The sequence below is a fragment of the Elephas maximus genome, chromosome 12 (genome assembly GCF_024166365.1).
Source record: "Elephas maximus indicus isolate mEleMax1 chromosome 12, mEleMax1 primary haplotype, whole genome shotgun sequence".
NCBI lineage: Eukaryota > Metazoa > Chordata > Mammalia > Proboscidea > Elephantidae > Elephas > Elephas maximus.
Window position 1 is genome coordinate 76194398 of NC_064830.1, and position 21389 is coordinate 76215786.

General features: G+C 43.3%; 1 protein-coding gene across 5 annotated transcripts in view; it reads right to left on the minus strand.

The window, feature by feature from the left end:
* Positions 1-931: 931 nt before the first annotated feature.
* The window catches only part of MARF1 (meiosis regulator and mRNA stability factor 1), a 43076-nt gene continuing 22618 nt past the window's right edge, over positions 932-21389 (minus strand). For all 5 annotated transcript variants that reach the window (XM_049903387.1, XM_049903386.1, XM_049903389.1 and 2 more), the window contains exons 15-27: positions 21211-21330; positions 20225-20400; positions 19725-19945; positions 18787-18929; positions 18472-18605; positions 17010-17212; positions 16309-16536; positions 13677-13907; positions 12956-13168; positions 11601-11661; positions 11391-11516; positions 5715-5885; positions 932-3526 (exon numbers count right to left, since the gene is read on the minus strand). In XM_049903387.1, the coding sequence (XP_049759344.1) occupies positions 3282-3526; positions 5715-5885; positions 11391-11516; positions 11601-11661; positions 12956-13168; positions 13677-13907; positions 16309-16536; positions 17010-17212; positions 18472-18605; positions 18787-18929; positions 19725-19945; positions 20225-20400; positions 21211-21330 (2272 nt within the window). In that variant the 3' untranslated portion in view covers positions 932-3281. The remainder of the gene's footprint in view (positions 3527-5714; positions 5886-11390; positions 11517-11600; positions 11662-12955; positions 13169-13676; positions 13908-16308; positions 16537-17009; positions 17213-18471; positions 18606-18786; positions 18930-19724; positions 19946-20224; positions 20401-21210; positions 21331-21389) is intronic.

The window sequence follows — 21389 nt, forward strand, 5'->3', positions numbered from 1 at the left end:
CAGAGCTACCCCACTGCGCCACCAGGGCTCCTTAGAGAGAACAATAAAAAACAACCAAACCCACTGCCCTCAAGTTGATAACAACTCACAGCGACCCTACAGGACAGAGTAGAACTGCCCCATAGGGTTTCCAAGGCTGTAAGCTTTATGGAAGGAACTGCCGCATCTTTCTCTCACAGAGCAGCTTGTGGGTTCCAACTGAGGACCTTTCAGTTAGCAGCCAAGTTCTGAAACACCGTGCCACCTGGGTTCTGTCAGTATACCAAAACCAAAGCAAACCCATTGCCATCAAGTTGATTCTGACTCATAGCGACCCTAAAGGACAGAGTAGAACTGCCTCACAGGGTTTCCAATGAGTGGCTGGTGGATTTGAACTGACAACCTTTTGGTTAGCAGCTCTAGCTTTTAGCCACTGCACCATCAGGGCAGTGATGGCCTGAAGTAAAGCAACACAGGAGACTGCAAGGTCAAGTAAAGCCATGATGGGGGCTGCTCTGATCTCTGGTTGATGGGGCAGTGAAGTCTTTTCCAAAATGGCTTATTCAAAAAGCATGCTTAGTAGTGATCAAAGACAAGGTAGCATGCAAAATGGGGTTCTGTCACAGGAGAAGTCCTAGGGATGACCTGTTTCATAACTGGAGGGTGTCTGTGGTTATTGTATTTGCCCACACACGATTATAAGCTGGAACTAAAGCTGGGAAACTCAGAAGATCCTGACCACGAAGGTCCGGTCCCCTGCCCAGGAAGGACGCTAAATTAAAAGGGCCTCTAAAATGTCAGATCAGTGTGTTCTCTTCTTCCTTCGCAGTACTATTTCCTAAGGGGTGAGGAGCTGCAGGCGGCCAAAATGAAAGGTGAAAGACAGAACTGGACTGGTTTGTAATTCCTACAAATAAACAAAACCACTCGTTTGGAAAACTCAAATTAGATGCTTGCTTGTAAAGTTTATTGACAACTGTTTGGTCCCAACACACAAAACAGCACTTGAATCACGAAAAAAAAAAAAAAAAGTGTTCAAACAAAGTAGACAGTTAAGAAAAACATCTCTTCCCCCGAGCCCAATCCAAAACAAACAGTGCAAGATGGGAAAGGGGGTTTGAGTGATAACTTCTGTCTTTTTTTAAACAGACAAATCTCATCGGGTATACCTTTCCGCCCAGAAAGAAAGAATTTCATTGTCTTAATTCTCATACATCATTTCATCACATCATTTAATTAAGCCTCTGGATAAAAAAATAGATAGCAATTGGACTGGCCATTGTGAAATACATTGTGAACACAACGTGCTTCCGCTGTACTTCCACACTTTCAAACAGCGATTGTTAGTCACCCACACGTCCCAGACTGGCTGGCGACTCCGACGAGTAGCATGGCTGCCACACTCACAGGGCAGCACGTAACATCAGCATCATCTTTGTCTGCAGCCCAAAGGACCTGCTCTTCGAGACTGTTCCTAGTGACTTGTAATGAGACCCCTTATGTTTTGAAAGTCCATAATCCTTTACATGCTAGCAAAACTCAAGTCCAAGTGTGCGAACTTGCCTTATGAAATCTCTGAATAAGGCAACCGATGTTCTCATCACCAGCTTCATCATGTTGTTTAAAAGCCTCTTTAAAAAAACAACAAAACAAAACCGCACATTTACATTTTACTTCCTGTAACACTATGTCTGCAGAGGAACTGTCTTCAGAAGGATTCGCAGGGCACCGTAATGCCTAGGTCTTTCCAGTGTTGTTCCATCTGGACTGGGGCCATTTGTTGAGCACTGGGAATCACTGGCTTCATTTAAAAGATTTGGGGAACAAAAATCTAACCCGTAAAAATCTCTCAATAGCCCTTATTTTGTGGCATTTTATCAAAATGCTGGCTATGAAATCAGAATCCATTTTCTGGCTTTCTAGAAATTACAAACTATAAACATTTCCCCAAAAGAAACCCTCTAACTAGTGGAAGACCTTGCACAACTGGTTCTTTCTGCTCCATGAATCTGCATTTTTGCCCAACAAATACAACCCATTGTAAATGTCAGGTTTCTCCAGGAGGGCTACGAGGCCACCCATCAGCGGACAGGCCTCGGCCAACTCGAGAGCGAGGTCATCCCACAGTGCAGTGCTTCCTCGGGGCTGGCGGAGACATGAGACACCACCGACGAGCCCAAGCATGCTTCCGAGCGAGAAGTAACGGAGTAAAAACAGACACCATTAAAAGACACTAAGCCAACCACACACAAACACACATATACTCACAGATAAAGCTTCCCAGCTACCGAAACCAGCTTAAAAATGACAAAAACCAGGTTAAGTCGGTCAACCTTGGCCTTCGTGTGCACTGATAGAATTTCTGTCTCCCCCTAGTGGAAAGTGTCGATAGCGCCCCATGAGAGCACCTCGCCACTCAGCTCTGATTTGTCGTTTATGCATTCGATGCATATTTGGAAAATCAGGCTCTCCTGCCAATACTGCCTCTCGACACACAATAATGTGTGCTGTGATTCCAACGCTGACTTTAAATTCAGGACACCAAGACCATCTCCTTTTCCTTAACCTAATCCATAGCAACCTGGAACTTAACATAAAAGGGAAGCTTAAAACACCCTCAACTTTCTAGAAAGCTCCTAAATGGAACCCCAAAGTGGAAACATTTAAAAAATTTTGTCATGAAGTCACATTTGTCAACTACAGACATGGTTAAATAAAAAACGAGGCCCACTACAAGTCACGTGGAACTTTCATCTCCCGACCTGAAAATACACCCTCAGCTCCTTGCTTCCCTTCTCCTTCAGTGTGAGAGCACGCAGAATCACGGAAGAGGCTTGCTCAGAGGACGTATCATGCATTTGATTAATACTGTCTGAAAACATCAGTAAGCAAAGACTTATGGACTATATTATGCTACATGTAGGATCAGACCACGCTTGTGGCTTAGTGGAAGCAAAACCACTTCTTTCTAGCTGAGTTCTTACTGCTCTCTTTTTACGGAACACCATTATATTTCATAACAATTAAGAAAAATTTGGTACAATGTATTAAGGATTCATTAACAAACGCCAGAAGTTTTTCAAATCGTTGTGGGGTAAAGAAAAAAAAAACAAAATTTCAGCTCAAAGCTGTGTTCAATGTACGAGAAACAAAAACAGTTAAGGAAGACATCTAAAGACGAAGGAAGTGGCTTCCAGGGGATTTCATTACAACAGAAAAGGACGTGTTTTTTTTGGAACCCACTTTTGTGTGCAGAATCAGACAGCGTTCCCCCATTCTAATTCTAATGTTCAAAATGAGAGTCAAAGCTTGGTTACAGGTGCAAAGGAAAAGTTGGCAGCCAATTTTACTCTATTTTTGGGTTGCTTTTTGGCTGGGCTTTCCACAGGGTCCTTGCTGGGCAGCGACTCGGGGGCTTCTGAGGAGGGACAGGGAGGCTCGGGGGCAGCTGCTGAGACACACTCTGACCTGGAACCAGAGGTCAGTTGTTCATTCTTTATTGGTACTGGAATTTCAATGTTCTCTTCTTGGTTTAAAATCATAATTTCTGTAAACACAGAAAAGCAAACAAATTAAGTTCCAGCTCTTGTAAGAGGTGTCTTGGTTTTCAGTTTCTCTCATATCTTCTCAAAAACAGTATTTAATAACCCCCAGAATGTCACACCTATGCCACAGTTTGCATATTAGCTATGTGGCCAAAGATTTGTCACATAAATATTTATAAACTGCGTCTCACCTCTCTCCTGGATTTCACAGTTTTAGAGATCTTCCTTTCTGGCTACAGACCAATGGGTAAGTGTTCGAAAAACGTTCCCCACTTTGGACTGTCTGCCTATTCCTTCTCTCTGCCAGGTAGCTAAGGGCCCACAGACTGCACAGAACTTAAAGACTTTCTGACCAGGAGGGACTATGGTGTCAGGGAGCTCCTGGGCCATTTCATTTACAGACAAACCGTACTCTGCGTGGATCTAATGCCAGGGAGTGAGGTAAAAACTGCATACAGGCTGTATGGCCCTCGGAAATCCAGGAAGTCAAACGCAGCCAGTTTTCCCGTAGTATTTACAGATCACTGTTTTTTTTGGCTGAGCCACAAAGGTTATTTGAAAAATATGTATTTTTTAACTTAAACTCTCACACTGTACGGCAAGGGGTTCTTACTACAGGGGCACAGAGAAGATGAGACTGATGGGACGGCAGAGCCCTAGCGCCCTCCTCAGGCTGATGCTCCCCAAGGAGAAGGGCAGAGAGAAACGCCCACTGTTCTAATCACCTCTCTTCACACGCACACAGTCCAACTCACGTAGGCTGAACGCCCAAAGGCTACGGCCCGGCAGGAGGGCTACTACCTGTCTCCCACTAACTCTAGGGACGCAGTCCAGAGGAGCACAGAGCACGTCCGCCCTTCACTCCGAAGGAACACAGAGCACGTCCACCCTTCACTCCAGAGGAGCACAGAGCACGTCCACCATTCCCAGGCTAGCTCTTTCAGGGCAGTTAGCACCTTCCCCCATCTCCTGTATTCCAGATGAACAACTCAGCCCTTTCACTTGGCAACAGGGCCAAGTGATGCTTAAGAACACCGAGGACTGTGAAGATCCACCCCGAAGTCATCAGGCTGTCCCTGTGGGATTCTGGACAGCAGTGTGAGCAGAGTGGGGGGGAAATGGATCACAACAGCTTCAGACGATCAGGGAAGGACTGCTACAGAGCAGGTGGCCACCTCTCAGGAGGGCGGGGACACAACAGAAAGACGCTCGGGGTCCCTATCCTGGCTCTGCCACTTCCTACCCAAGCAGCCTTGGCCAGTTTCCTCTTTTCATGTCACAAGCTATACCTCAGTCACCTAACCTGTACAGCAGGAGTTAATGCCCCCAACTTCAGAGTTCTGACAAGAATTAAGTGTGACAGCATGTCAGGCCCGAGCATGGGGGTTGGCACACAGTATGAAACACACAACGGCAGCATGCGGAACATGATAGTCTGTCAGCCCCGAGCACAGGGTCAGCACACAGTGTGAGACACACTACAGCAGTGTGCAGAATGTGATAACATGTCAGCCCCGAGCACGGGGTCAGCACGCAGTGTGAGACACACTACAGCAGTGCGCAGAATGTGATAGCATGTCAGCCCCGAGCACGGGGTCAGCACGCAGTGTGAGACACACAGTGTTGGCCTAAGTAGGCGCTCAACATGTTCTGCTTCCACTCCGTTCCCAGATCACTGAACAGATTCCAGGGGCTCAAGCCATACATGCCTCTCTCCCTCCCTGCCTCCCTCCCTGCCTCCCTCCCTCCCCTATTCATACCCTCATGAAGCCCTAGTACCCTATGGAGTCATTCAATTCTGGGTCCAGGCCAGGGGTAATGTATACATTTGGTGATAGGTGTGCCCAAGGGGCTGAGCACCTTTAAAAAGAGTGGGAAGAGAATGGGAGCACAGAAGGCCAGGAGGCATTCCACATACCACCCCCATGGCTTCCACAGAGCCCAGCTATGTCAGCCCTCCAGAACCCCCGACAGGTTCCCTTGCCTGATGTTCCCCAAGCATCCTCAGGCTACAAATCCAATTCTGCAGGAACCCAGGCCGGGGAAGAGGGTCCTGAACAGTCAGAATGGGTATTTTTACACCTAAAAAGGTATAATCCCCCCACCCCAATAAAAAATTAATATATCAGCATTATGAGTTTTTTTCAAAACCCACAAGGAAAACTCCCACAAAAACACAGTGTACCCTACCAGACGGATCTTGAGGGTGTTCCTCAAACTGGATGAGATCTGCAGATTGGAGGATGACGGGATCTGGTCTCAGCTGAGGGGACGGCAAACATGAAGGGACGGGTTCACACAGGAGGTCGACGGGAGAGCTGCTGGTCAGGCGGAGAAGCTCCTGCTCCGTCTGACTGGGACCTGGGTGCAGAAGGCAGGTCAGCCTCTGACTGGGATAATAGTCTACCAGCAGCAGAAATACGGAGTTGGCACCTGAGATTTTATAAGTCTTGATGATTAAAACCCCCATGTTTCTGTCAGTTTGTTATACTGTGGGGGTTTGTGTGTTGCCGTGATGCTGGAAGCTATGCCACTGGTATACGAACACCAGCAGGGTCACCCATGATGGACAGGTTTCAGCTGAGCTTTCAGACTAAGACAGACTAGGAAGAAGGACCTACTTCTGAAAAGAAATAGCCAGTGAAAACATTATGAAGAGCAGCAGTACACTGTCTGACATAGTACCAGAATATGAACCCCTCAGGTTGGAAGGCACTCCAGTTACGACTGGGGAAGAGCTACCTCCTCAAACACAGTTGACCTTAGTGACGTGGATGGAATCAAGCTTTCTGGGACCTTCATTTGCTGATGTGGCACAACTCAAATGAGAAGAGCGAGCTGCAAACATTCATTAATAATCAGAACGTGTGGAATGTAAAAAGTATTATTCTAAGAAAATCAGAAATCATCAAAAATGAAATGGAACGCATAAACATCCTAAACATTAATGAGCTGAAACGAACTGGTATTGGCCATTGTGAATCGGACAACCATATGGTCTACTATGCCAGGAATGACAGCTTGAAGAGGAATGGCATTACATTCATCATCAAAAAGAACATTTCAAGATCTATCCAGAAGTACAACACTGTCAGTGATAGGATAACATCTGTACACCCACAAGGAAGACCAGTTAATACCACTATTATTCAAATTTATGCACCAAATACTAAGGCCAAAGATGAAGAAATTGAAGATTTTTACCAATTTCTTCAGTCTGAAATTGACTGAACATGCAATCAGGATGCATTGATAATTACTGGTGATTGGAATGCAAAGTTGGAACAAAGAAGGATGGATAGTTGGAAAATGTGGTGTTCGTGATACAAATGATGCCAGAGATCAAAATAGAATTTTGTAAGACCAACGACTTCTTCCTTGCAAATACGTTTCTTTACCAACATAAATGGCGACTATACACGTAGACCCCACCAGATGGAATACACAGGAATCAAATCGACTATATCTGTGGAAAGAGACGATGGAAAAGCTCAGTATCATCAGTCAGAACAAGGCCAGGGGCCAACTGCAAAACAGACCATCAATTGATCCTACGCAAGTTCAAGCTGAAGCTGAAGAAAATTAGAACAAGTCCAGAGGAGTCAAAGTACGACCCTGAGTATACAATACCTGAATTTGGAGACCATCTCAAGAATAGATCTGACGCGTTAAAACACTAATGACCGAAGACAAGTCGAGTTGTGGGATGACATCAAGGACATCATACATGAAGGAGGCAAGAGGTCATTAAAAAGACAGGAAAGAAAGAAAAGACCAAAATGGATGTCAGAAGAGACTCTGAAACTTGCTCTTGAACATCGAGTAGCTAAAGGGAAAGGAAGAAATGATGAAGTAAAACAGCTGAACAGGAGATTTCAAAGGGCGGCTTGAGAAAACAGAGTAAAGTATTATAATGACACGTGCAAAGACCTAGAGATAGAAAACCAAAAGGGAGGAACACACTCAGCATTTCACAAGCTGAAAGAACTGAAGAAAAAATTCAAGCCTCGAGTTGCAATATTGAAGGATTCTTTAGGGAAAATATTAAACAATGCAGGAAGCATCAAAAGAAGATGGAAGAAATATAATCACTCTACCAAAAAGCACTGGTTGACGTTCAACCATTTCAGGAGGCAGCATATGATCAGGAACCAATGGTACTAAAGGAAGCAGTCCAAGCTTCACTGACGGCATTGGCAAAAAACAAGGCTCCAGGAACGGACAGAATACCAACTGAAACATTTCAACAGATGCTTCACTGGAAGTGCTCACTCGTCTGTGCCAAGAAATGTGGAAGACAGCTTCCTGGCCAACTGACTAGAAGAGATCCGTATTTATGCCTATTCCAAAGAAAAGTGATCCAATCAAATGTGGAAATTGTCAAACAGCATCATTAATATCACACTCAAGTAAAATTCGTTGAAGATCACTGAAAAGCAGCTGCTACAGTATATTGACAGGGGACTGCCAGAAATTCAAGCTGGATTCAGAAGAGGACGTGGAGCCAGAGATATCATTGCTGATGTCAGATAGATTCTAGCTAAAAGCAGAGAATACCAGAAAGATGTTTACCTGTGTTTTACTGACTATGCAAAGTCATTCGACTGTGTGGATCGTAACAAATTATGGGTAACATTGCAAAGAATGGAAATTCCAGAACACTTAATTGTGCTCATGAGGAACCTGTACATAGATCAAGAGGTAGTTCTTCAAACAGAACAAAGGGACACTGCATGCTTTAAAGTCAGAAAAGGCATGCGTCAGGGTTGCATCCTTTCACCATACGTATTCAATCTGTATGCTGAGCAAATAATCCAAGAAGCTGGAGTATATGAAGAAGAATAGGACATCAGGATTGGAGGAAGACTCATTAACAACCTGTACTATGTAGATGACAGAACTTTGCTTGCTGAAAGTGAAGAGGACTCAAAGCACTTACTGATGAAGATCAAAGATCACCTCCTTCCGTATGGATCACACCTCAACATAATGAAAACAAAAATCCTGACAACTGGACCAGTAAGCACCATCATGATAAACGGAGAAAAGACTGATGTTGTCAAGGATTTCATTTTACTCAGATCCACAATTAACACCCACGGAAGCAGCAGTCAAGAAATCAAAAGACGCACTTCCTTAGGCAAATCTGCTGCAAAAAAAACCTCTTTAAAGTGTTAAAAAGAAAAGAATTCTCCTTGAAGACTAAGGTGCTCCTGACCCAAGCCATGGTGTTTTCAACTGCCTCATATGCATGCGAAAGCTGGACAATGAATAAGGAAGACTGAAGAAGAAATGATGCCTTTGAATTGTGGAGCTGGTGAAGGATACTGAATATACCACAGACTGCCAGAAGAAAGAACAAATCTGTCTTGGAAGAAGTACAACCAGAGTGCTCCTTGGAAGTAAGAATGGCGAGACTAAGTCTCACATACTTTGGACATGTTATCGGGAGGGAAGAGTCCCTGGAGAAGGACATCATGCTTGGTAAAGTAGAGGGTCAATGAAAAAGAGGAAGACCCTCAATGAGACGGATTTGACACAGTGGCTGCAACAATGGGCTTAAGTGTACCAATGGCTGTGAGGATGGTGCAGGACTGTGCAGTGTTTCCTTCTGTTGTACACGGGGTCGCTATGAATCAGAAATGACTCAACAGCACCTAACAACAACAACGATTAAAAAGACCAAGAAAACCTCGAAAATATTACACTGAGTGAAATAAGTCACAGAAGGACAATTATATGATCTCACTTATGGGAAGTTATCTAGGATAAGCAGATGCAGAGAGACCGAAGTTATTACTAGTTACCAGTGATGGGGGCGGGGCACTGGGTTTCTGTTAACGGTGAGGGGATAATTTGGAAATGGGTAGTGGTGATGGCTGCACAACATGAGCGTAATAAATGTCACTGAGTTATACATATAATAAATGTGGAAACAGCAAATACCTTGTTATATATGTTTTTATCAACTAAACCAAAACCAAACCTGTTGCCATTGAATCGATTCTGACTCACACTGACCCACAGGACAGAGTAGAAGTGCCCCATAGGGTTTCTAAGGAGCACCTGCTGGATCTGAACTGCTGACCTGTTGGTTAGCAGATGAATTCTTAACCACTTAAAGTCAGGAGTACTAAAGGTTAAAAAAAAAAAATCCATTAACAGAAAGATCTGGATAATTCTTTGGTAAATAAAATGGCACACACTAGTATCTCCTAATATGTATTTTTCAGAAACACTAGTCCCTTAAGAGGCCCAGACTGAGCAAAATGGGCTCTACAGTCAGCTTCCCAAGTAGGGAAAGAAAAACACCAGAAGCAGTATGAAGTGGTAAAAACCCAGAGCTAAGAATTAGAAGACATGGGGCCTGATTCTATTACTTCATAGCTCTGCGATCCTTGGCAAGCTACGGAACCTCCTGGAACTTCGGTTCCTCTGATACAGTGGAGGTACTACTGCCTGAGGCTGTGGTGATGGGGGCTTCCGGAGATGCTTTTACACTGGGATGCTTCATAATGTGCAAAGGGCTGTATAACCAAGGCACCACACAAACACAGAGAACACAACGCTTCTAACTATCTTGCAGAGTTGTTTGAAGATAAAATTCTCATATCTAACAACGGACTCCAAAGACCTTTGATAAAGTTAAAAGAGCTATAAAATTCAAGAAAGTTAATTTGGATCTCTTACAGAAATGGTTCTACTTAAAATCTGCCTTCTCAATTTTATTTTGAGTAATATTAATACATTAATATCAAGTCTTTCCCACAAAAGGACAAATACTGTAGATATATTTTTTTTTATGAGTTATAGGAAATACCTAGAATAGGCAAATGCATAGAGATCAAAGCAGATTAGAGGTTGCCAGGGCCTGGAGGAGGGAAGAATGGGAGTTATTACTTAAAGGGTACTGAGTTTCTGTTTGGGTGATGAAAAAGCTTTGGAAATAGTGGTAATGGTTGTACAACATGGTTAGTGTAATTAACGTCACTGACCTGCACACCTAAAAATTGTTAAAATGGAAAATTTTGTTATATATATTTTACCACAACAAATTAAATATATACATGTGTGTATTTACACATACACACATCTATATGCATGTATGTGTGTGCGTGTACATGTATATACACACAGATATGCCGAGGATGGCAAAACGTACTAAGGACATGTTATCAGGAAGCACCAGTTCCTGTAGAAGGACATCATGCTTGGTAGAGGGTCAGCGAAAAAGAGGAAGACCCTCAACAAGATGGACTGACACAGTGGCTGCATCAATGGGCTCAAGCATAGTAACAACTGTGACGACAGCACAGAACTGGGCAGTGTTTCGTTCTATTGTACGTAGGGTCACTGAGTCAGAATCAACTCGACGGCACCTGACAACATATATATACAAGTAAAACCTGAGACAGTCAGAACCTGTGTAAGGCAGAAACCTGTCAGAGAAGGAAAATTAAAATGTTTTCCACTAAAACAAGCAATAGAAAAGTGGCAAGACTGCATCCTGTCAAAGGCAGAAAACTTGTGAGACCTGGAAGAACAAGGTAGTTCTGGTGAGTTCTGGCTCTCACAGGCTTCACTGTTTGTATCTCAAGTCTTTCCCAGGGATGTCCTGAATTGAGTAGACATATGGTCATAACTGAGGTGCCAATTAAGGATCTTAACTAGTCAACCATGAAAGGTTATCAAATGTAGCTTTTTCTCTGTTACGCACCAAACACCAAAAGTGTTTTGAAAACATAAAAATATTTAACTTCAATTAATGAAAATGGTCCGTTGCTGTCACTCGCCCCTTCCCCCGACCCCGCTTCAAGTCACTTCTCCTAGCATTGCACAAGCTTTACATTATTTTTCTTCCCTTACCACTGCCACCCACTCCAAGGTTGAGTTTCGAGGCTATGTGAGATTCAGGCACCTCCAGAATCCGCTCATTATCTGAAAGCTGGCTTTCGTGATTGGCAGGGGAAAGCCCGAGTGAACTCAGACGACCTAAAGGACAAAGAACACCGTCAGAGAGAAACGTCAGCCAGAAAGAGGATTTTTAAGAGGGGTGGAGCATGGGTGCTTACTTACTTTTCATGTCATTTTTTAACACTACAATTCTCTTGTGACCATGTCCTTTTATCCAGACCACCTGCACACAAGACAACTACTGGTTAAGCAATGGAACAGGAGGGGGAATAGTCCCTAAAATCCAGGAAGCGGGTGACCTACTAGGCTGGCCTTAAACATACTAGAATTTAGAATTAATGCCGAGAAAAATGTTTCTATGCTCTTTGTTTAGTTTTTAAATAACAGAAGTGACAGAAACATGCCCCTTATAAAAAGCTGTGCAGATGAAAAACTGTTTAGTCTCAGCTTTAGAATTATCTTTCATGACTCAAAAACACCATCTCCCAACACCAGTTTTGGCATACAAATCAAGACAGTTCTCACATGAGGGCTCTTATCAGCTCTGCCAGAAACTAAGCACACTATGAGAGAATGAAGAGATTCCCCAGAGCCCTAAACTAAACCATGATCATAATGCTAAAAAAATGTCCTGCACTTAACAGTGCTGCTCTCCATCTCCTCAGCTGAGTTAGATGGCAGCAGCGGCACTTGGCTCCCAGCCTCCCCACAAGCAATCTGCCACCCAGTCCCACAGACCTAAGGACCCAAGCATGCTCCACAGGGGTCCCTACTACTTCTTTCCACTACTGCTGTCACTCTGTCTCAATCCCTTCGTGACTCTCATCTGGGCCTCTGCAATGACCGGGATCCTAACCAAGCTCTCTACTCCATGTCACTTCTCTCAGCTGTATCTGTGTCAGGTGGGCAAGGTGGTCCTTTTAAAATGCAAACCTAAGACATCCTCCTGCTCTCTCCACCTAGAGGAGCAAGGCCCTCCACAGTGTGGCTGGTGCTTCACTAGTGGGCTCTAGCATGGTTCTAAATTCCCAAGTACCCGATGCCACTTCTCACTGCTCTGTGCTTGCTCAACTGTCCCCTCTGCTTGGGGTCCCTATTCCCCTCTTGGTCACCTGGTTGACCTCTATACACCCCTCACTGCTCCAGTTCCACTCATGTCCTACCTCACATCAACCCACCCACTGAGCACAGAGGGCTCCTGGCTACCGCTGCACTGACTACCTTGTCTGTGAGCAGCTGTCTCTGTTCGGACTTTCCTATCACCTGACATCTTTCTAAAGGCAGGGCCTGTGGCTTATTCCCCTGGCACACAGGATTTTAACAAAGGTTTACAGAATGAGCAAGAAAAGTGAAGATCATTTATTTTACACCAACGGTATGCTGTGAAAGTATCCGTTCAAAGCCTGCCACTTCATTATTACTATTTTATTTATTAGAATTCCATCTTATTATTCCAGCAGACTTAGCTGGGGACTCCACAGGAAGACACTCCTCAGGAAGCACAGAAAAACACCCACCTGAGGGATTGCCCCCAAGAGCTCCTCCACACTGTTGTAGCCATATGACTTGGGTTGCAGTGTTTCTCCGACATACTTGGCATAGGCCATGGGAAATTCATGGAGGAAAATCTGCTGGTAATGGTAAGTATGAAGTAAAGACCGCACGTTCTTTGCAAACAAATACAGGCTTGTGAGCTTCACACATTCCTCTGTCTTATCATTAGTGAAAACCTGGTCCAAAAGAAAAAGCAAGAGGAGAAACGTTGTGAGTGACTTCCTGCCCCACCCTCCCTCAGTGAAGGCCTCCAGCCGAGAGTGAAAAAGTGAGAAGTCAACCAGGGCCACTACACCTCATCTCCCAAACTGGTTTTCTAAGGAATACAGTGATGCAGGACGACAGCATGAGCATTCTTTAAAACCACAACGAAAGAACAAGGGAAAAAAAATCCAATCACATAAGCCAACTAATTCAGAAAGATATAAAGATGGCAAAATCCACCCTGGTGCAGGACAAAAGCACCCCAGTCTGTCAGGAGAGCAGAGCTTTAGTTGGCTTTGTCACTGATTTGGGCAGGGTTCCTTCACCTCCCAATGCCTCAGTTTATTCTTCTATAAAATGGCCATTTGGTTTCAGTGATCTCTAGGGTCCCTTCTAGCTCTGCACACTCTAATATTAGAAATACCCTGAAATTCAGCGGTTTCCATTACGATGGTTCTAGAGAACCGTTAGCACGTGTACCTCGACTAAGTAAGGCAGACTCTTCAGGAGTTCGGTCAGGGTCATGAATCCATATTCACAGGGGTTGAGAGGAGCACTGTGGGTGGTTTCATAATGTCTCTTGAGCGCATCAACCGAGAGGAAGGTGGTTCCTTCCCAAGACATCAACAACACCAGCAACTGGGCAGTGAGAGACCGTAGAGACTTTCGGTTGATCAGCTGAATCTGTTTGCCAGATTCCATATCAGCAACCTGGAGAAAATAAGAATTCAAACTTCTCAGAACTCAAGGGAAACAACCTAGGTCATAAGCAGCTCAGCTATTTTCATTTTTGCTTAATGAGGCCAATAAAGGCAAAATCACCAATTCTTTGTCTTAAACGGAAATAAGAGTGAGTAGGCTTGTTTTTAGCTTCTTTGGGACACCAGAATCAATACTTCAGATGAGAATAGAACAGAAATTTTTCTCTTTCTGTCCACAAACCAGAAACTTCCATCAATACTTCCCTCTCTTTTAAGGCAGTAATGGTGGAAGAAACTGCTATTACTCTATTTCTTTGTTCTTTCCTTCTACTCCCTACTACAGAAGGAGACAGACTGGCCAGCTGACATCTATTGGCCCAAACTCAACTCAGGAGTTCAGGCTTGCTGTGCTCGGGGGGCTGAGGGTGTGCTGCAGGTAAACATTCTGCACCACTGCTCTGTAGACCCACCTCACCCAAGGTCCGGGCTGGAGTGGTGGTGTAGAAGACCCACTCGGACAAAAAAAGCAAGCTGCATTTTTCTGGTCCACCAACACTAGCCAAAAGCTGGGATTTTGCTGACTACATGTTTACTCCTCAATTATCTCAGATTCTCAAGGAGACTTAGGGCTTAAGTGATTAAGTGCACTGAGAGGCAAACCTTATAAAAATGATACAGGTTATCATTTGGGGACCAAACAGCATGTGAAGAAACAAGCATCTGGTGACTGAGGTGAGCAGAGCAATCACGTATGCCCTGGGGAGCGGGGGATGAATCTGTCAACTGAGCCTTTCCTGGCACTGAATGGGCAGAGCTTCAGTACACACGCTGCTTAGGCACTGATAAGTCAAATAAATGTTTGCTACTAAGCCTGTTTTTCCCTGGTTTCTCAGCCAGGACCAAAGGTCTCGAGGCCCACACTAAGGGATAGGCAATCGCTAGCTTGGACTATTTGGGGCTTTGGCTTCTGAAGAGGCAGAGGGGCAGGTGTCACATGAGGAGCCATCCCAAGCTCAGTGTTTTTACCTTGTCCTGAATATCGTCCTAAAGCTAAGGCAGGACTCAGGCAGAGCTGTGTAGGCGGAGTCCCACTCCACCCGATCTACTCTCTTCCCCTGCCTGCTGCCACACACTCCTCATGGCTGTGCATTTGTGGAGACTCAGACTACAGATTTCCTCCTGAGAAGTGGGCTTTAATCAACCCACAAATACAAGTCCAGGAGAGTGAGTCATCTTCTTAGATGCCCAGACCATCACTGCTACTCCAGTTTTTTAAATAGAAAAACAGAAAAACCTCCTCCTTTGATGCTACTTAGCTACCTCTCTTGATTCTCCACCCTGGCTGCACATTAAAGTTACCAGGGAAACTTTTTAAAAATGCCACTCTTCAGACCACATTGAGACTAATTACATAAGAATCTTGGAGGCAGTGGTGAAGTCCAGGCATCAATATTTCCCAGAAACTCCCTGACAAGTCTGGTGGGCAGCCAGGGTTGCACACTGAGGCCTTGCTCATCTTCTGTCTTTGTTGTTCATACCCAAACCTCCTAGGCGCTCACCCTTACTCATCAGAGTCTTTGATCAATTATCTCCACTTGGCTAAAGTCAAAGGTCAAGTCAGTCCTATTTCACTTCCCTCTCAGCAGTATGTGACTCTGCTGACCAGTTTCCTCCTTGGTTTCTGGGACATAACACACTCCTAATGTTCTTCCTACTCTCTGCCTCCTGTGAAGGCTCTTCCTCCTCTGACCAGGAGATCACCAGACTGCTTCCAGACCCAACTGGGGGTGCCACCACTTAATGTTTTCCTTCCCATTCCTTCCTCTGTGTAGTGGTATTTCCTGGCCCTATGGAGGAGGCCTGAAACTTGTCCAGCTGCTCTGCCTACTATGGAAGGGTCAGTTCAGTCTACGGTGGGGAAGAAGAGGAAGCTATCCTCTCTAATACAGCTCTACCAACAACAAAGGCAATTCTGAGCCCTAGCTTGCTCTAAATCTATTCCTTAAATGAGTTGCAATCAGGAGAGGAGATTTGTGATTACCAAAAAACCCAAACATTTAGGAAACAAAGGTCTGTTTGAAAGGACCCAACTGCAGGCTAGCAGTGCTGAGACTGAGGCAGCTGAGAGTAAACACTGATGAAGTGACCTCATCAGTTCAAACAACCATTACTTTGGCAAGGTTGCTAATAGACACACAAAAGCAAGGCCGAGACTCTAAACTGCCAAACTTAAGTCATGTTCTATCACCTAACAAGTATTACTAATGGCAGGCAAAGCAAGGTGTGAAGCAGCAGTAAGCAGTGCAAGGAGTAAATGCAGAAATGCTACAGCAGACATAAACCTCCCGGTGACAGCTGCGCCACCTAGAGGTCTTATTCCATAAAAAATAAACAAAAAACCCTCTCCTTACCTTTACGACATGGCAGAGTTTCTGTGTTAAAGCCGAAATTGAACTGACATCATAGTCTTGGAGACGAAATGTGTAGCCAAACGTTTTAGCATATTCTGTGAGCAGATCTGTCATCATAAGGCAGTTATCTTTTTGGGACCGAAGGAGTTTAACAAACTGGGCAGCTAGAGCTTTGAACCTTTCTACCTCTGTCAAAGTAAGGATTTTTTCTTCCCCACATTCCAGTACCTTGGAAAACACACAGGGAGAAGGAGACGGAGATCCAACAAGTTACGACGGCTCATGGAATCAAATGGCAGGAAAATGCATAAAAACGAGTCACTAAAAAGCACTTTTAGACTCAAAAATAATTATACTAGAGTCAACAGAAATATGGTTTAACTTAGCAGAAGTCTAATGGCTTAACATTGGTCTCACCCCCAGCATACAGGATCTGAAAAGCACGGAGTTAATGAAAGAATGTTGTTTTAGGAAATTCAACTAGCCCTTTTTATTCAATATTACCCTAAAACAAATTAGAAAAATAAGTTGTTTCTTTTTTGAAGGAAAAAGGCACATCTGATCAGATTATTTCCAGATTTTCATTTTCTTTCCTAATGCCCTACTTCCCAGGAAAATCGGCCTTGAAAATGAGAACACACCCCCGTTCCCCCACATGTTGTTCTGAAAACTACTCATATAATTAGAATTTCTTAACTCACTTGTAAAATATCAGGTATGGCTTCAAAAAGTTCAAGTAGTTTGGTAAACCCATAGTAGGAGAGTTTGCACTGCCGGCCAAAGTGGTGATGGTAAGAGGGGATAAACTTATTGAAGGGCATCCGGAAATGGGGCTGGTGGCGCAGCAAATCCACAACATCTTTGGAGAACTGTTTTGTCCTTTCTATTTCATCCTGGGTACGTTCTTTGAAAAACAGAAATCACAATCTTTGTCTACGCATTTATGTTTAACATTCACACTATACTGAGCTCTGTTCAGTTTACAAGAGATAAATGCTTTGTCTTCCAAACACAGCATCTCAAACAAACATATATAAATAACTTCCTTCTTTGCAAGTGGTTCTCTTACATATTCAGGAGTAGAATACCTTGGAAATCATGATAACTGTTACAGTATACTATGAAATACATAAATATGTAACCTCTGCTCTACCACCCCAAAGATATGACAGTGTGTATATGTACCCCAAAAATATCAGTGTGTATGTATGTATATATGTGCATGTATATATATATATACGGTAAATCCTACAAAAACCAGAACCTGTGTAAGGCGTAAACCAGTCAGCGATAGAAAAGTGGTAAGATCGCACCCTGCCAAAGGCAGAAAACTTGTGAGACCTGGAAAAACAAGGCAGTCCCGTGGCGTGCCAGCTCTCACAGGCTTGACTGTGTATGTATATATACGTGTGTGCCTATATGTATGTGTTTATATAAACATGACAGCGACATGACACACAGGTCTCTGTACTTGAAAAAAGTAGTATAGAAATGATTTCTGAGAAATCACACTTCTGAACAGTCACATACTTTTTAGTTATTCATTGTCATGAGGCATCAAAAATTTAACAAAAATACAAAAGAGAAAAAGCTTAAGCTTAGATTTTTTTGCTTCTATTCATTTTTAAATTAGAAGCAGGAAAAGACTGACGTTACTAATTTTGGCTATGGAATGCCATGAATCCAGGATGTCAGTTTTCTGCAGGAACACATTTAAGAATCATCATTAATACTAGTGGGGGATAAAGACAGTAGGTAGATTTATTTTTATCTATCCTACCTCCCAGACCTTAACTGGAATTACTAAAATTGGAAAGGCAGAAAGAAAAAAAACATTCATTTGAGCTTTTTTTCCTTCTCAAGGGTGCCTGTGGCTTAAATAGTCACAGATAGGAGAAGTCATTTTAACAGTGTTGTTATGCCTGTTTCCTTTAGAGTGAATTCTAAAGAATCAGCATGCTTTTCTTCTTCTTGACTAATGGTTTTTCCTACTCTGATACACCTAGGACCCACAGCATAATAGAGCTGCAGTTGTCAAACTGAGCTTCCCACAAAATCTTCGGGGCCCACAGACAGAAGGGAAAAGCGCGTCCCCTGTACGAATTCATTTTAAAATAACCCCTGAGATAGACTAAAGCCTTCTGGCACATTAAGTCAACATACCTCTTTTGGGGATACAAATTACCATTTCATTATCTTGCTGAGACAAGGAGATAGTTGTGTCTGGAATCTCTGACAGGATATCAGTCAGCTCACAAACACCATATTCAGTGACATCCCAGTCCTTCGAGAAACACCTAGATTTTAAAAATGGAAATGAACAAACAATAAGTATTATCACTTGGTAACATAACTTTGTAGGTTTTCCAAAAGAATGCAAAATAAAAAAGTTAGGTAATTATTTAAAATTTGGGGGAAGAAAAAATGCTATAAAATGTTTGCTTTCATTTTTTTTTTTTTTTTCTCTTAACAACTCACCAATGATAAGCCTGTGAGAATTCTCTCACAATGACCTGTTTGCTGGCTTGGGATTTGAGAAGTTTTAGTAAATCCTGAGTAAAGCGCTTCACCTGGGCCCTGTGTGTAAGTGTCAGCAAACGTTTGGAGCCCATTCCAAGAATCTGTAAATCAAACACTTTTGATTATTTAAACTTATAGGACTTTGACAGATCCTGACTTTCTTGTTGATAGCTCTCTCTCTTTTCTGTTACCGCCCTCAGAGAACGACTCCCTTTGTGTATGGTATCTGCAATTTGAAACACATATAAATCAATAAAATGTATGCAAATTGACAAAATGAACAACTGCCCAAGTGCCAGGGACCCTTTTTTTGCCCTGCACACCTTTTCCCAAATAGCCATGCGCACAGACGTGAAATGCATACTACCAACTTGGGCAATTAATTTTGTCTCTAAGAGAGGTGAAACTTCCCAGGCAATTTTTTCAAGTGGGTGCAATTCAGTTAGACACCTTAATAGGCAGACTTCAGAAGGACCAATGCTAAACTCTAGCCCAGTAACTAGTCTCCCAGCTGGCTTATGAAAAAGGTGAAGACCTTGATTCTCACATATGCACCAGTATACAAGTGCACAGATGTTCACAGCAGTTCCCTTGCAACAGTGAGCAATTCTGGAGAGAACTATGCTTAGGAGGAATGTCAGTCTACAGAGGCTAAAGGAAAATATCCCTCAGAGCTTAGAAGGAATCCTTTTCAGCTAGAAGCTTGTAGCTTTCTGAGAGACTGAGTAGCCACCTTGTGTATGTTTCCTGCACTTTGAAGAAAGCGTTTACAGCATGTTTTGCTCTCATTGGTTTTTTTAGGAGTTAGGTTACTAGCTCTCCTGTTTCTTTGGCAGGGGCAGCTGAAGCCATGAAGGAACATTCCTGTCTTTAAGGAAATAATGATCATGCCTTACCTGCAACACATGAGGCACTGCTTCTAATAATTCAATCAACTTGGAATAGCCATAGTCTGATACTCGGCACTGCTTCGCAAAATGATGGTGATAGGATGGGATGAAATTACTAATTGGTGTAACACAGAATGGCTGGTTCTTCAGTAAGTCAATCACTTCCCTACTGAACTGGATCAGCTGGGGGTTCCCTACTGGACTTTTAGAACGCAGAAGCCAAGGGTCTAGATACATGGGGTGGGGGGGGAGAAAAACACATGAAAGACATAAAGTATGATTTCACCAGCTGAAGTAAAGGAAGCTACTGTTTCAGTCCCTTGCTTGAGCTCCATCATGAGCAAGCAGACTAAACTGAACAGTTGCTTCCTTCTCAACCTCTACACTCATGTCCCATACAGTCACTATGCTAGCCACAAATATTTATGGGCGGGCAAACGGTGCTGCCCCCTCCCTGTCTCATAGCAGAGGTGAGGCTCAGGAAGACCAAAATGCCTGACACCTACCTGCATTTGGAGGCGGGGGCTTGTTGTGAATCCATTTAAGCACTTTGACGCCATTCTGTGCTGTGGCAATGTTTACACCTGGAACACAGGTGATGAGGTGTTCTAAGGGAACACCCCCTCTATTTTCCTGTATCACTTCTAGTTCACCAAACTCTGCAGCATAACAATCTGGAAAGCTGAGGGGGGGCGGGGCGGAGTAAATTAAAATGATGAAAAAGCAAAACATCTACTAAACAGAAGCCTTTGTTGAAAAAAAAATTTTAGGAGCCTTTATTTTAATGTACCCATTAAACGAATAATTTGTTTAAATGCCCATGATCTGGGTTTGAACATTAAAATCAAGGTCTCAGGGAAGCAATAACGATGGTGTTTACTTCTCTGATGCATTCTGATGGTCCCAGAAATTCACAAACAATTGTCCAGTAGAAGAAGGGGTGAAAAATAAGGCAACTGGGTTCCGAGTCAGTTTTTGCATCTACTTTAACGTTCCACTGGTATTAAGGCACCTTGGTCTGTTAGCCTTTGTATTAAGTCTACCATCGTAACCAATGGTGTGGTTAAATGGATTATTATTATTTTTGGCTAAATGGATTTTTAAAGACTACTTTTCTCTAATTTGGGAATTTACGAGATGAAGTAGCTGAGGCTGTGCACACTCTCCTGGCACTTGTGCCTACTTCTGTTACAGCCCTTACATCTCTCCCTCATGGAGAAGAGACTATCCTATTCATATACATCTCTCCCTCATGGAGAAGAGACTATCCTATCCATAAGATTTCTAGAATTTAGCACAAACTCAAATTTTCTTGTTGGAATACTGAGTGAATAGATCCCATTTCAGATACACTTTAAGTGCCCACAAGGCTAAGACATTAGGATGAAGCATTCTGCAACATTTGCTTGTGGGTAAGTGTGGGCAGAGAGGGCAGTTTCTATAAAAAGGAAAACTATGGCATTAGATTCACAGTGACTTTGCTATGATTCACCTTAATAAAGGCACAGTGCCCTCATGTGTCTGGAGAAGACTATGAACTTGAGGCGCAAATGTCTTCAAAGAGAGAATTACAAAAGGGATCTTGTAAGAGTCTGGATCAAATTCATGTTCACTGCAGAAAAGAGAACAAAACACTGAGTTGACAGTGGTCCATCATCTAAAACGTTTGCA